The 16,616-nt window shown below is 35.7% G+C and overlaps 1 protein-coding gene across 1 annotated transcript; it reads left to right on the top strand.

Moving 5' to 3' along the window:
• The first annotated feature begins 13,479 nt into the window (after positions 1 to 13,479).
• Positions 13,480 to 15,210, top strand: LOC132283107 (dof zinc finger protein DOF5.4-like). The gene has a single exon (XM_059785002.1). It carries the CDS (start codon positions 13,968 to 13,970, stop codon positions 14,916 to 14,918), a length of 951 nt encoding a protein of 316 aa, XP_059640985.1. The 5' UTR covers positions 13,480 to 13,967; the 3' UTR covers positions 14,919 to 15,210.
• The last annotated feature ends 1,406 nt before the right edge of the window (positions 15,211 to 16,616 follow it).

Genomic DNA, 16,616 nt, shown 5'->3' with positions numbered 1-16,616 from the left:
TCAAGTCTTGAAACCTTGACCTGGAACTTAGAAGTTAAGACCCAAAGCCACCAAGGCAGAGGTAGACTGGCTGTCCTTGTCTATACTGGACTTTATTGCCCTGATTAGTTTAAAATTTTCTTACATATTCATAGCTGGAAAGAAATATGACCTCCCCAATTTATATTCAAAATGAGTTGATTTTCCCATTGTTTGCTCTTGTCAAGGTGGAATTTTCCTTATTCACAAGCTAGACTTCACTTCTAAGCTAGCAGCCTAGCACTGTATTGTAGCGTAGGGTGTTGGTTCTAAAGTAAGTAGGAGTTGCAATTAGATTTCCTGGAGCTGGTTCCCATGAGAAATGATGCTTGTGAATTGGCGACTATGATACTTATACCTTACTTCTGTAGTTCCATTCAGTACTTGAATTGAAAATCTTGATATGAACAATGTGGTGGCTGGTGTTGCACCTCTAGCATCTACAATTTAAAGGACAAGCACCTGCATCATGCCCCTAGAAATGTTTCTACTTTCCTTGAATGAAAATTATTTTCACCCAGCCAATTGCACCAGCTTTAGTTTTATTTCATGTACCGAAATTTAAAAATCTATTAGATGGATGGCACAAGCACCTACAAGAAAATTTTTATCTGCTTGTCGCAAACTCATTGATGCTTATTCTATAGTCATTCCTAGACCTTGGTCAACCATCTAAGTGGTTGCTAATAAATATATTTTTTTGTCATGTTTGTGGATGATAAAACTCTGTTAGATGAATCGAACAACTTTCACCAACCAACAAATAATTTTATTTTGTTGCTGGAAATTTTGCACTGACCAACAATAATTCTATTTTGTTACTGGAGGCTTTGCACTAACCAACAAATGATTCTATTTTGTTGCACAGTGTGCACATTTTGCATTCAAGACCCTGCATTTAGTTTTGCGGAAATTGATGTTCAATCTTGATGAAACTCAAGTTCAAAATTGATACCCGAAATTGATACCCGCATTGATGAACTTGTTTGGTAATCTTATCGTTTGGATATCAGGATAAGCTTGTGAGTTGTGACACTATTTCGCCTGCCTCATGCAGATTATGATGTCTAGTATATTTGCCTTTGTTACCATTTTGTATGGGATTTTTAGATAGTTTAACTCTCTCCTCTCTCTCTCTCTCTCTCTCTCTCCCTCTCTCTCTCCCTCTCTCCCTCTTTTATTTTAAGTGATTATTGAACGCATTAAGGTTATGTCTGCTTTGGTAGAAATTGTCATCAAGGAGATCAGCAGTGTTGGGGCTTATACTTGTAGTTGTTTTAATTATCATCCAATGAGTAAATTATTTTGTCTGGCTTGTTTCCCCAAAAATGCAAATTGGTGAACCTGTTTGAAGCAATTCTAGAGTTTATGATAAACAGAAATGGATTTTCTTGTGACCCAGACAGTCATGAAAGTAGTCTTCAGGATATGACTGTTTTGATCCCAGAATCTCCTAATGGCCAACAGAGACCAATTGCATTAAACAAAATCCCAGTCCCCACCAGGCTTGACCAGGAAGACTTCTATGCAGGTATATACTGGCCCAAACCTGTTTGACTTTTGAGTTTTGGAATAGTACTACTTAATTTGAACATGGAATATTTCATTCCTTGTTTCTGTAAAAGCCTGAGGTGGTTTGTGACTAGAGAGTTTAGTCCTCCGGTTTAATGTCAAACTGTAGTCCTAAGTTGTTGTCCATTATTACTAACATTTTGTTGTTCCCATAGATGATGATTGTTTCAGGTTTAATGTTGGATTGTAGTCATAAGCCGTCTCAAGTTACTACCCTAAACAGTTAGTAGAAGTTGCTTGGTGCTGACTAAAAACATTTTCTGTGTACATGGTTTCGTGCCAGGTTGGAGGATACTGGCGATCTGTTGACTGCAAAATATTAGGGCCTTCTTCATAGGTTTCCAAAAGAAATTTCTTGTGCATATTGCATTTCTCCTATATGAAATGTATCTGCTACACCTCTCTAGCATAATCTTCCAACCCATTGAGTTTTCCAGTACTGTGATTTTTTTCCACTTTATGGTATCAGAACAGGCTTTTTAAGAGGGTAGCAGCATATTCTTCGTCAGCATGAACAATAATAAAATAGTATTATTAAGGTTGAGAACTCAGGTTGGATGACACTTGGTATGAATACGAGTCTAAAAATCTGGTTGAAAACATCTAGTAAGCATACTATTGTTTATGCATTTTTTTTTGATTAGTAATACTATTGTTTATGCATAAAACTCTCTTATTATGTTTCTGTGTTACATTATTGTTTGAAACCGAGTGATGAAACAAGTGTAGTACCCTTGCTGAAACACCCTTATGTCTCATGAAAACACCATTTTATACTAAAAAATAAAAGTAGAATGTTAAAACAATAAATTTTTAGCTGTTTTCCATATCTTTGGTTCGGGGATTTGATAAACCGACACTTTGACATAGACTATAACTTTGTAGGACTGGCTTTCCCGGCAAGTCTTCGCAAGTTGTAAAGGTCTTGTTTTAGTATATCATTTGGGTGATGGGCACACCTTAATTTTACTTATTATTTCTTCTCCAAGAAGGTGATTATCCCCATACTCTGCGTTTTAAAAATCAATGAAACATAATGAAGCATAATATAAATATGCTTACACGTACTTTTCCTTATTAAAGAATATGATTTAACATCCAATTATGGAATATGATTTCTGAAGTTTATTTTGGTCAAAAGTCTTGATAAGCAAAAGGTTAAGAACCTCAGATAATAAAGTGTGAGTAAATAATTTGAATTTGATAGATGCTATAAAAGACTGATGAATTAGGAAACAGAAGTATTTCATGGATGAGAAATTTTGCAACTGTTTGATCAAATAAGAGCTAAACTAGTTCTTCCAAGGAGCCATTGCCTGGTGCAATGGTAAAAACTCTAGTTAACAAACACGAGGACGTTTTTATTTGTATATGGAGAGGATGCCGTGTGAGTAGCGCTGTTTGCGATTATTGGAAAGTTGTACCACATTGTGTTTGGTGGTGCATTTGGAAGTAGAGGAATAGTGGAATGTTCGAAGGGAAAGAATCGTCCACGGCAATTCTGAAACTTTACATCATACGCTTTCTTTTCAGTTATGTGAAGAGGAAGTCTTGTTCTTCTTCCGAAGATTTAGTTATTTTTTTGGCTTCTTTGGGATCTTAATCTTTGGTTCCACTTTTGTATAAGGGATGCGTTCCTTTCTTGAACGCCTATTTTATTTCAATTATTACTTATCAAAAAAAAAAAAACAAACAAACGCGAGGACGGGACTTAGAGCGTAAGTGCAGCTATTTTGGTGAAATAATCCGAAGTTTAGATCCATCTCCTGTTTTTATTTTGTAGTAGCACTCAGTAGGAAAGGCCAGCACTGTGCAATGGACTTTTTAAATCAACTATTTTTTAAACTTTGATTTGTAGTGAAACTTCGATCATTTTAGAGAATGGACTCTTTTCCTAAAAGTATAGTATCTGCTTGTCTGTCTGATTTGAAAAGCTGTTATGAGGGCTTCTAAGCTTGTGACGATTTTCAATGGCCAAGAAAAACTGGCAGGAGAGTCTAATGGTTGTGGTGAAGTGATTGTAATATAAGAAGCTGTTTGGTGCAAGAGACAGATAAAGAATTGACATGAAACAACCATTTTCTTATTGTGGAAATGACAGATACTAATATTATTTGCTTATTGTGGAGTTGACAGATACTAGTGAATCTGGTGAGGTGATTGTGAAGATGGTGACACTACTAGAAATTGTTGGATGCAAACGACTGGTAAAGAATTGACATCAAATAGTTATTTGGTTATTGCCATGAATGCCTTCCGGTGGATTTCAGTGCCTAAACGACCATTCTGGTTCATTGTTTGACTTCATTGGGGCATGTTGATCCCACTGGGTTCAGAATTTACCGTCATAAATATTTGATTTCTTTTAATGAAGATGTGGATGGTTTATATACATAATTACATATATATTGCAATGATATTGGCTAATTAATCATTATGTTGCAGCTATAAGGCTTTCCTGGCAGAAATTGAACCCCCTAGAATTAGCCCTATTGGTAATATTAGTAGCAAGTGTTTATATATCACACATACACACATTTATGATGAACACTGCAAATATGAACCAAGTTTTTCAGATGGATGGGTGTATAAGTGTATATAAACTTTAAAACGCCTTGGTTTCAAATGTGATGAACGTTGCTAATGTGTTAAGTTAAATACTTTAAAGCTATTCCTTTTACAGTAATAGGCCGTTTTAACTCCAAGATGTTAATTCGGTGCTCTCAAACATAACAATGATTTATTTTTATTTAAGGAAGAGAATCTCTCTCTATGGGCAGATTTCGAGTTTATATATGTGATGAGAAGAAACTTGTCTAAACTAGTAAAATAATCAGCAGTAAAACTTTAAAACGCTTTGGTTTCAAATATGATGAACGTTGCTAATGTGTTAATTGAATTCTTTGAAGCTGTTCCTTTTACAGTACTAGGTCGTTTTAACTCCAAAATGTCAATCCGGTGCTCTCAAACGTAACAATGGTTGATTTCTATCTAAGGAAGAGAATCTCTCTCTATGGGCAGATGTCAAGAGTTTATATATGTGATGAGAAGAAACTTGTCTAAACCAGTAAATAATCAGCAGTAAAAGTTAGTCTACGTTTTATTCATTTTGGTCTGGTCTTGGTTTTGTTGTCCTCTTCTTTCACTGGTTTGAAGTTTCAGTTATCTACCTTCACACAGAAACACATATTACTAGGAATCATTTGATTAAATGAGTGGTCTACCACCTTATTATGTGAGGCACGTGGTAGACTCTTGTTGAATTCAATTGTGGTCCCTGCCGACAAGACTTGAGTGTATTAATCTAATTGACTTTGTTTTAGTTGTTGGAAGGTCCATGTTAATCCCTATTGCGTGTGTAGACGTTGATATTGCTCCTAAACATTATTGAGATTTTATTTTTTCATAAAGAATTCGATGAGAACTATGTTGTTGGTGTTGAATTGAAAATGAATCACACGCCTAGAATATTTCTCTTGTATATATAATAATGCTGACTTTTGTGTAAAAATCATTTTCTCAATTAAAATTGAAACTAAATAGACTCGGGTAAATGTGTTCATATTTTCTAATATTCTCCAATTGTCTGCCTGAGAGTTTGTATCATATAGAGAAATGTAAGTTGAACTAAATGAGAAAGCTATAATCAACAATGAAATTAAAAGAGAAATTTTAATATCATTTTTATTAGTGTATGAATTATGAAAGCGCATTACACTAAAACTATTTTTGATATTAGGTCTCAACTTGTATCCATCCAGTCACACTCATGTTTATGCCAACTATGAGTTGAAACCTAATAATTATCCAAGTTGTGCATGGAGTGGACCTATAATATTCCTCATGTGCCGGGGCATGTTGCTTGTTGGCCTCCCCAATTTTGCCTATCATACTATTACACCATTCCCTCTGTGTAGGTTTGTCGAATTTTTTTTTTTTTTTTTCATCAAAAAAACGAAAAATATTACAGGAATGTTCTATGTTGACTCTCATCAAACTATTTGACACATTTATTTTTTTTTTTTTTTTGGTAGAATTAAGATTCTTTACGATACGGTACAAGTAATCTACTATTTTAATGAGATAATTTCAATCGTTTATTATTGTACATCAGGTATATTGCGGAGATTTGATTTTTTTATCGGTACTCCTAGAATCACACTAAAATAATGGCATTGATTGATTGATTGATTGAATGGCTGTGTAGCTGAAAATGTGGCAATTAAAACACTATAATGTTCTGAGTAGGGCCTTGGGCTTGTCATGAATTAATCTAACCAGTTATAGCAACTATTAAGATATTTTAGTGTCTTACCCTATGTAGTAGATGTAACACCATTTTTTAATGGGACCCAAGCAGAACATCAAAACCACATGATCTTGACATTATTAGAGATTATTACTGTAACTAGTTTTGACATTAGTATTTAGTAGTAGTGTGTGGGTAGAAATTTTTTGGTTAAAAACCTAATGTTTTAATGTTAGGCTTAGATTTAGTGGTGTGGATGAGAGTGAAATGACATTTGTGTTTGGAAAGAAGTTGTTCGGATTTATTTATTTATTAGTAATAATTATGAGATTAAGCGAGAGTCCTTGACGGCAAGATCTGAGGGGTGGTTCATATTCCATTAACATCAAAGCTTGTAAGAACAAATGGAAAACAACAAAAACATCAACTTGTAGTCATGTGGGAAAGTGGGACCAAATTGGTGACAAGAAATGTGTCGATGGACTCATTAGGATCATATCACTATCTCTATTTTTGTATCTTCTCTCCCTCTCTCTCTTTCAGTTATGTACATATGTGCGTACAAATATATAAATATATGTATACACACGTATAAATATCTTATGCCTTGAATTGGTGGTCGAAGAGTCAGCATTAAGGGCAGCTTCCTGTCTTTTGGGACCCAAAACTCTGGTCCATTAAGAAGAAAATTTTGTATGTTTGATAAAGAGGTGAAAGAAAAATTATCAAACATAGAAATGAAGTGTCCTGTATAATGTCCCCAAAATTGAACAAAATAATCAGCTACATGAAGTTTTTTCTAATGCACACATTTACTTAATCACACTACATCATGTAAGGCATGAACTGCTCATCTCCCCTTTAAACATTGTTTGGTAGAATATATTGTCCAAGAGTGATACCTAAATATATATATGTGACAACTTCTGTGGGGGCTGTGTGATGTAGGCGAGTAATGATAAGTTATCGGGTGTCATGATCCCATATCGCTTAAAAATGTGAAGTGCTATATGTAGGTTCTATGTTATAATGCGTTTTAAAGCCGTAATGACCATGACCCTATCAGAATTTCGGAATTGAGCATGCTTAACCTGTAGAATCAGGATGGGTGACTACCTGAAAAGTCTCTAGTTCGGGGAAGTCAAAATCAGACAATATTGTGGGTTGTTACAAATGGTATCAGAGTCGGAACCCAACCGGACTTCTGTGGGCGAGTGTGATGTGGGCACTTACAGGGTGTCATATATGTAGGTTCTACACTTTTGTATGACATAAGACGTTTTAAAACTGTGATGACCGTAAACCTATCAAAATTTCGAAGTTAAGCTATTTAACTTGTAGTACCAGGATGGATGACCTCCTGAAAAATCTCTGGTCTGGGGGAGTCAAAAGCGGACAATATTGTAGGTTGTTACAAATGGTATCAGAGCCGGAACCCAATCCGAAGTGTGGCCAATGAGGACGTTGGGCCCCATGGGGGTGATTGTGATGACTTTTGTGGGCGAGCACAGGCAGGATACGGGTGTCATGATTCCACATCGTCTAGGTTCTATACTCTTATTTCGGAGTTAAACTTGTTTAACTTAGAGTAGTACTAGGATGAGTAACTTCCTAAGAATCGTGGGAAGTTTTTGGTGTGGGAGAACCGAAAACAAATAATATTAGAGCCAGAAATAAATAATATTGTGTCGAAATAAGCGTATGTTCTCACCCTTAGTCTCAGTCTCAACGTAAGTCGGTCAATTGTTTGAGTTTTTATCAATACGTTAGTATCATTTAAGAAAGTATAATAATGAACAATACTATATAAATTGACCAAACAATTAAAGTATTAGCCCTTAGTATCTTGTTGCATTAAGCAGAAGCCACAGGTTTTGTCTAGCACTTTGGCTGCTTGGATCGTACTTAAAAAAAACATTTTTGTGTAATAATTGGTAGTCAAATTTGTAGGCTAAGAACAAATTAATTAATAAAATAATTCATTTTGGTTAGAAATAAGAATAAAAAAAAAAGAAAGATAATAAGTAGGGTCCAAATAATTGAATATCAAAAGCGTGCATCCAACTTGTGCCGTCGGTTTTCAAATGAAAAAAATCGAAATCAAATCAATAAGAGGGGGGACCATTGGCTATCCAATTCCATACCTAAACCCACGTACCAAAATCATTCTCAATTAATTTAAAGTAATCAAACTTTATATACTTTCTATAGATACAATACAATTTTAAACTTTATAACATAATACAAAACCATCATTAGCTCATGTGATTGCTCTCACCCACACCCTTTAGGGAACATGATCCAATATAGATTATTGTTTTTATTTTTTTTATTTTTTATTTTATATATATATATAAACATATGATCCAGTATAGAATATTGAATCACATTAGTTTAGTTTATTTCTTTTTTATAGCTGTGACATCTATGGCATTATTTAATTTGAAAACAATCGTTATACGTATCAGGCTAGTAGGCACTAGTTAGTCATGGGGTGGACCAACTTAAGTGCAAGTGTTATTATTGATTATTGAACAAAAATAGTTTTATTTTTATAATCACATCGGATCTTCTGTGTGTGTGAATATGCGTGCATGTGGAGGGATATCTTCGTAATGAAGATTTTAGTCAAATAAAGAATCTCGAATTCATGCTGCGTGACTTTCAACCATTAGTCCAGATTCTCTTTTATTCCAAGTGTTCATTATTTATACTATAAAAATTAACAGTGCAATATATTACATCATAATTTAACATTTACGTTACATTACTTACGTAATAATGATATAATATTTATTTAATATATTTACAATAAAAATATAATTAGGATTACAAATGAATCAATCGTTCATGCTCAATTCATTTAAGGCCTTACTCGAGCTCGTTCGTTAACTAAACGAGCTGAGCTTGAACATGACTGTTAGGCTTATTTATTTGGCTCAACTCCTGTAAGCTCATGAGCATAAGCTCATATACATATGCTGGTGAACATAGATTAGTATATGCTCATGAACATGTTCATTGACATAGGCTTGTATAAATTCATGAAATAAGCTCATGAATATTTTCATGAAAGTAAGTTTGTGTAGGCTCTATAAGTTCATGAACAAGCAAAAATGATGTTGAACACAAACTCAAATTGAACCCGAATGACTTTCGTTATTAAACGAGTTGAGTTTTTCAAAATAATGGTGAGCCGAAACCGAACTTAACTTTTCGAACTCATCATAATTTTGAACTGAGCCCACAACAAATGAGTCGAGTCCAAACAAACTCAAGTTCGGTTCAATTCTATTAAAACCCTAAATGTAACACTCATTTTACAAAAATTGAAAACCTTGATAGGTTCAAGCTCGGTTCAATTCTTTTAAAGCCCTAAATGTAACACTCATTTTATAAAAATTGAAAACCTTGATAGGTACCAAATCTTAATTACAAGAGCTAGGTAGTAGAAGCTTTACAATTGTAATTGTGACAAGTATAGGCGTGTGATGAATGGAGTGTGATGAAGTGGTAGGGTGTAGTGATTGAATTGTGTAGGTGTTAATCAGCTTAACATTACACATCTGATTCGGCTGGGTAGTACTGTATGAAGGCTAAATGGGGCTGTTTGGGTAGGAATGGGTGGGCCCCAAACACCACATGATGGAAGGTGGGACCAGAAACTGAAGGGGATGTCTCCACTCCAACCGACTGGGCCGTAGAGGCTGAGCCCAAAGATTGTGGCTTAGGATAGCGACGTCCACTATTATATGTGCAACCAAGACACACCCAACAATACACACCCCATATCTTTTACAATCTTAGGGATTGAGATATGTGAGTCACTTGCCATGGAAACCTAGTGCCCACTTCCAAACAACCGCATAGGTACTTCAATATACAGGTTCAAATTTTTTTGTGGTTATACACACACACACACACATATATATATAGAAAGAGAAAGATGTAGAGAGAGAGAGAGAGAGATGTGGACAAGTACCGGAAGACCTAATTTGTGAGTCCCCACCGCCCCATGTGCATGAGAACATGTTTTCATCAAGTACCTGTTCACTCAAGCAATCTATATCAATTCAATTCAATGAAGTTTCGAGTAATTCTAGAGTTTTAACACAATCCAGATTTTTTATTTTGATTTAAGGTGCAAAATTTCATGCCATTGTTAGTGTACGTGCCACAATGCCTCAAAACCCTAAAATGAGACCAATGTATGGTCGAGGCCACTATTAGTTCACGTGTCCCTTAATTCACTAATACGTACGGGTCACATATTTTATTTTTGCTTTTTGTTTAAACATTTATGATAATATGGTAATGCCATTCTTCATGTGGAACTAATCTCCTCGACCTATTTTATGATACCAGTGTCAAAGAAAGTGTTACAAAGATAGAAAGTGTTACTTATATATATATATATATATACACATCATATGAATTTAGAGTCCAATGTGTGAGTTGGTTTGTTGGGTTGGAAACAGTGAGTGGGGATGGTAAACTTGCACCAATACGAGGGGCCAAAAACGTTATAGCTTACTGAAGCATACACATCCCCATAACTGTGAAAGGATTGACAGAGTCTCATGCACCATCCCAACAAGGAAAGGGATGAGAAATTGATATGAGAATGTATGCGAGAGAATAAATCTCTAGAATATTTGATTTAGGACGTCTTTGGCTTTCTTTTATTTGATTTAATAGAAAAATAGACAACATTGTTATATAACCTTACCTAAGAATGCCTTATCCCAAAAAAGCCAAAAAAAAAAAAAAGAAAAAAAGAAAAGGAAAGGAGGCTTTTTATCTCCCGTTTTCTCCAACTTTTGGAAGGAAAGACTTGGTGTGTCTTAAGCATAAAGCGAAAGTGAATTCAAGAGTTGGAACGTAAAAGCGTCAGAATTAACTCATAATCAGGGAGAATTTGAGTTGGAGCGTGAGAATGGGAGAGCGCTCGAAGCGTGAGAGCGATATCTGTTAAGAAGAATCGTTTGATCTAGGTGTGTCCCGTTATCTTTCTTACAAATTTTTTTATTTTTTATTTTTTATTCTCCTGTTCTATATCCAACAAAAAAGGATTATAAATAATAAATACACCCACATGTCTACATATGACTGCCAATGTGTTTTTTTTTTAAAATTGAAGATGACTTATTGATATTCGGGCCACTCAATATAATTTAAGGTCGAAAAATATTAAAGTGGCCTTTTTAATAGTAATGTATTAATATAAAATAATACGGAGTTGGTAATAATTTTTATTTAAAGATTATTTTTCTTGGTGTTGTTTTGTTAAAATATCTTTTTTAACAGATTGTATAACTAGTCTATTTAAATTTTATTTTTTATTTTGTGACATAGTTGATTTTATATCAAAGAACAATAGAGGCTGATTTTAAAAAAAAATTGGTCCAATGCTCTAGCAAATTCTTCAATCTTTTTATTTCTATTTTGCAGCTTAATTCCAATAAAATTCTGACACCCAAGTAAAAAATTGCTACCTTCATATCATTCCAAAATATCAAAATATGTGAGGGAAAAAAAAAAAAGTTAACTGGGGACGATAGAAAATATATATATATATATATATATATATATATATAATGAATTAAATTATTTGGTCAAACACCCAAGTAAAAAATTGTTTCTATTTTTTTGTAAATAAATAATATTTGTTGATTATCATCATTTCTATCTTTGTTTCTATTTCATTTTAACCTAAGTCACACCATTCTTGTAAATATGTGCTGATCTCACATGTTCTCACTCACATTTTATTTTGTCATTTTCATGCTCCCGTTCTCTCACTCTTATTTTATGTGACTTAGATTATAACTCATCGTATCACATGCATTTTATTATCCGGTATTTGAGAATTGTCACATCGATTTAGGTTTGTTCTTCATGATCATCATTCTTGTCTAGGGCGGGCCTGTTCGTTAAGCAAACGAGTCAAGTTCGACTCTGATTTTTAGGTTCATTTAGTAAATGAGCTAATCTTGAATAAGGCTAAGCTAGTGTAGGCTCGTGAACGTGTTTATAAACATATGTGTTGTATAGGTTTATGAACCCAAGCTTGTGAACTTTGTATAGGTTTATGAACCTAAGCTTGTGATCGAACATGTGTAGATTTGTATAAGTTCATGAACAATTCAAAGTGATGTTGAACACAAGCTCATCGGAATGACTTTTGTTATTAAATGAGCCGAGCTCAAGCTTTCCAAAGTAATGACGAGTCAAGTGCGAGCTCAACTTTTTAAGCTTGTTGCGATCTTGAGCTAAACCTACAAATGAAAGAGCCGAGCTCGAAGAGATTGGAATTCGATTCGGCTCGACTCAGTTCATTTGCAGCTATAATAAATTTAATTACATTTACTAATTATTTTATTTTTTTATAATTTCTTAAAATCATTTATATATAATTATTTCATTTTATATTAGTTTTGGTCTAACAATGTATCTTTTTATCTTCGATGCAAACAAACATTCTTTTTCTTACTTGCTAAAATAAAAAAATAAATAAAAAATCTTACTTAGCATTAACATTCTTTTTCTTGCCGCATTGAGGGTATACATAATATATATCCAAATATGCGAGACTAATCCTTTTTATGCGTCTTCTCATTATTAACATTGTGGTGTTTGTCAAGGGTTTACTACTATGTAAATATGGAAAATGACCCACCCCTAAGGGTTACAGGATGGTTTGAGTATGAGTGAGAAAAATTTGTGTAGGTTTTGAACATGAATGGAAAAAGTACTCTTGTGAAATTATTATGATATTTTTATACTTTACTAAAAACAAAAAGCTAAAATATATTAATGGATTCTCTTATTAAATATAGAAATTTTAGCTTTGCTTTCATTAATAAAATGCTGAATTATTTATTTATTTATTTAAAAAAAAAATATTTGACCGAGCTAGGCGAAAAGTGGGTAAAATGATATTTCAACAAACTCTAGTTCACCAACAGGCCAGTGGCCTAGCGATACCAAGCCTCTATTTCTTAAAGAGAGATAAGACTTTCGCCTCTTAATGGAGGCATGTGTGTGTGAGTACCAATTAGAAAAAAAAAACAAATTCTAGTTCAACCGTAAATACTTAATGTATGCATTATAAATACACATAATAGTCTGCACATAATAATCTCAAATTCATTACGGTGATGACTTGAGTTTGAACTGTTATTTATTACGAATAATTCTCTTCCTCAAATTTTTAAAAAATGAATAGTAAATAAGTAGGAGTTCTTTAAATTTTTTATTAGAGCCCTCTCACAATAATATTACCCTTCAACAAATAAAAGGAAAATACTACTCGTACTAGTATGCCATAGCAAGTAACAGATGAAATAATACACTGACGAGTAACTTCATCATATGACAGTCGGCAACGTGGCACTACGAGGACCAGTTGCAACTGAAACTGAGAGATATATATATATATAAGTGGCCGACAAGGTGACAAAATCTGAATTGTGTACAGGAGTTCCTCCACCGTCAGAGCCGTCCACGTGTAATCACGGATGATCATCCCACCGCGGAACTAGTACGGTCAAGTGCCCGCTCCTACGATGTGCCTCGTCAACCATCTCCACTCACCCATCTGCAATCAAAGAGAGAAAAATCTTTCCAAAAAAAAAAAATCAAAGAGAGAAAAACAGAGTGAGAACACACAAAAACAACACCTCCTCTATCCAATTAGTCTCACACTCCCACTCAACTAGGGGCATTTCAGTAATTCAAAGACACGTGGCAACACAGTCATTTCTTTGTAGTGCAAGGTCAACAAAGTCATTTTAGCGGGGAAATAAATTATTTATTTATTTATTAAATATACTAGATATAGAAGATGTTGTAGTAGAAGATATGTAGAGGAGGATATTTGTCAGGGGGTTCAGAAGCTTAAGCTCCCATACCTTCCACACGCGTATGCACACACTGCCATCGTCGGCAAATGTGTATTCTAGTCGGAAAATATCAAATTCTCTATTTTCCGGCAGTTTTCTGACAGTTCGCTGTCGATTCACGGCGTTAGTGTTTATACTTCGGTAGTTTTTTGTGGTGACAGTTCGTTGTCAATTCACGGCGTTAGTGTTTATACTTCGGTAGTTTTTTGTGGTGATTGTTGGAAATGCAAGATATACATTCGATCGGAGGGGGAGGAAGCCGGTTATTCGGCGGCGGAGACCGGAGGCTGAGGCCGCACAACCACCAGAACCACCAGGCCTTGAAGTGTCCTCGATGTGACTCGCTTAACACCAAGTTCTGCTACTACAATAACTATAACCTCTCGCAGCCACGCCATTTCTGCAAGAGCTGCCGGAGGTACTGGACCAAGGGCGGCGTCCTCCGCAACGTCCCCGTCGGCGGAGGCTGCCGGAAAACCAAGCGGTCCAAGCCGAAGGCATCCTCAGAAGCCGCGCAAAATCGCAAGTCGAACTCTCATTCGAGCAGCGAGAGCTCCAGTCTCACCGCCTCCACCGCTGCCGCGACAGCCACCACCGAGGTAGCGTCGGCAAGCACCTCGACCTCTGCGTCTACATTACTCAACATTCCAGAGTCGAGGTTCTTCATTCCTCATACCACAACCCCTAGTTTACAGACCACAAACCCTAATTTCGATCCGCCGTTGATCGATCAAGTATCCGACGGTGGGATCTTCCCAGAGGTCGGAAGCTTCACGAGCCTGATGACTTCATCCAACGATCCGTCACTTCTAGGGTTCAACATGGCCGACATTTCGTCATACCGGTTGCACCAACACAATCATGCACAGGTTCTACAGAATCACAGCTCCAATCAACAGTGGCAGCAACAGCAAAAGATAACAAGTACCATGCCCGATGATGATCTGAAGATGCAAGACATCACGACTGGGTTTCTCGATCCGACGGCTCAAATTGATCTATCAGGGTTACAGAGCAGAACGTACAACGGTGGACTCGCAGCAGGGGATTGGCATGCTGGTGGGGATGAAGATCAAGATCAAGGTTTGTTTGATCTCACAGGAACCGTAGATCAAACTTACTGGAGTCAAACTCAGTGGAATGCTGACAACGATCACCCTCTTTACCTCCCATAATTTCAACCTCTTTTAACTCTCCAGAAAAACAAACAAAATAAAAAAAAAAAAAAATTTAAATCGGAAAGAAATAGTATGAATGTGAATTGACTGTTTTTTTTTTTATTATTTTTATTTTCTGTAAATTTATTTTATATTTTGGTTTTCTTTTAATTTCTTTCTTTATTTTGGTTGATTTTGAAAAGACGTGTTTGGCTTTGATATTTTGGGGCTTTGGCTTCTGATGTACTGTTTGGAAATTAAGTTGATCAAATATAGAGAAAATATATATAGTGTGTGTGTTTTGTTTGTTTGTTTGTTGTTTGCTAATCTTAGTGTAGTGTGTGTTAATGATTAATTAGTTGTTTAAACAATGAGTTTAACACGTGCCACGTAGCCATTACAGATGTCGATAACACATATATGTATGTAGTTATATTTTTGGATCAGAGGAGTGCACGGAGGAGAGAGGTATGGGGAAGGGTGGAGAGAGAGAGGTACTGGGGTAGGTGTCCTCTGTTGTGGTCGGTTGGGTGGTGGGGGCCACGTGGGAATGACAAGTCCCATGCGTTGATTGTGACTCCACGTGGCGGTGAGGTTGGATGTACGCATCGTGTTAATGAGTTGAGGCACGTGGGGGTGCGTTATTGGCAAGAGAGTTGGGGAAGGGAAGGGGGTCGGTTTGTCCTCTATGCTTCTCTCTCTAGATATATACATTTATCTCTCTATTGAAGTAGGGATTGTGTGTGGGGCAGCTTAGAGTAGACAGTAAAGGACGTTGATGTGATGATATGATGATGAGGACGTGGAGACTTTTGTGTGGTCAGTGGGGACCGCATCGTAGGTGGATGGTTACTGGTGAAGTTGTTAAGTGGGTCCAGTGCCCAGACGGTTTATATTCTCACTGCATCTTCATAGAAGTGGTCTGCATTCTGCAATCTCAAGTAATGCTCATGCATTTGGTGCGTGTCTGCTTCCACCATCATCAGTCATCACTCGACCATGATGGATCAATATATATATATATATATCCACAGAGTCCATGCCTATTGGAGAAGTTCCAAAGTAATTTTTTTTTTTTTAAATTGGAGAAGGTCAGATGTTTTCAGGAAGGATCCAAATAGTTACGTGAGTAGGGACAACCTTTAACAGCGACAAAAAAAAAAAAAAGAAAAAAAGAAAAAATCAAATCATTATAATAAGCAAAATAACTTTATCATTTATTGATGATTCCATTGAGTACGTTTAACATTGTCCTCGATGATTTTTCATATTTTAAAAACGTCGTATGATAATTTTATTATTTAAGATAATAGATATATCTTTTTCAATATACGCTATCAAATTATCACTCATCCATTCATCTCCCATCTTGTTGCGTAATCGATTCTTCATGATTTTCACAACAAAAAATGCCCTATTTACAGTGGTAATTGCAACCGGTAAGATCAATGCCAATGGCACAAGTAAATACACTTGTGAATGCAACTTGTCCCTTTAGGTTTGAACCATTTTCTTTGCAAGATCACCAATCCCTTTTAAACCTTCAAACTAGCTACTAGAGCGCACATCCGCAATATAATTCTCAAGTTGATCACCAAGGTTTCTAGGATCAATGCCAATGTAACAAGAAGAGAAAGGGCTAGCCAGCTAGGTGTCACGCCCCGCCTATGGAGGTTGTACCACGCAGGTGACACGCAGACGCTAAGGAAGACGCTG

Source organism: Cornus florida, unplaced genomic scaffold (genome assembly GCF_030987335.1).
Source record: "Cornus florida cultivar Cherokee Brave unplaced genomic scaffold, ASM3098733v1 CherokeeBrave_3.0.0_Hap2_Chr11, whole genome shotgun sequence".
NCBI classification, from domain to species: Eukaryota; Viridiplantae; Streptophyta; class Magnoliopsida; order Cornales; family Cornaceae; genus Cornus; species Cornus florida.
The sequence above is the reverse complement of the archived record's forward strand: the minus strand, read 5'-3'. Positions and strand labels throughout refer to the sequence as shown.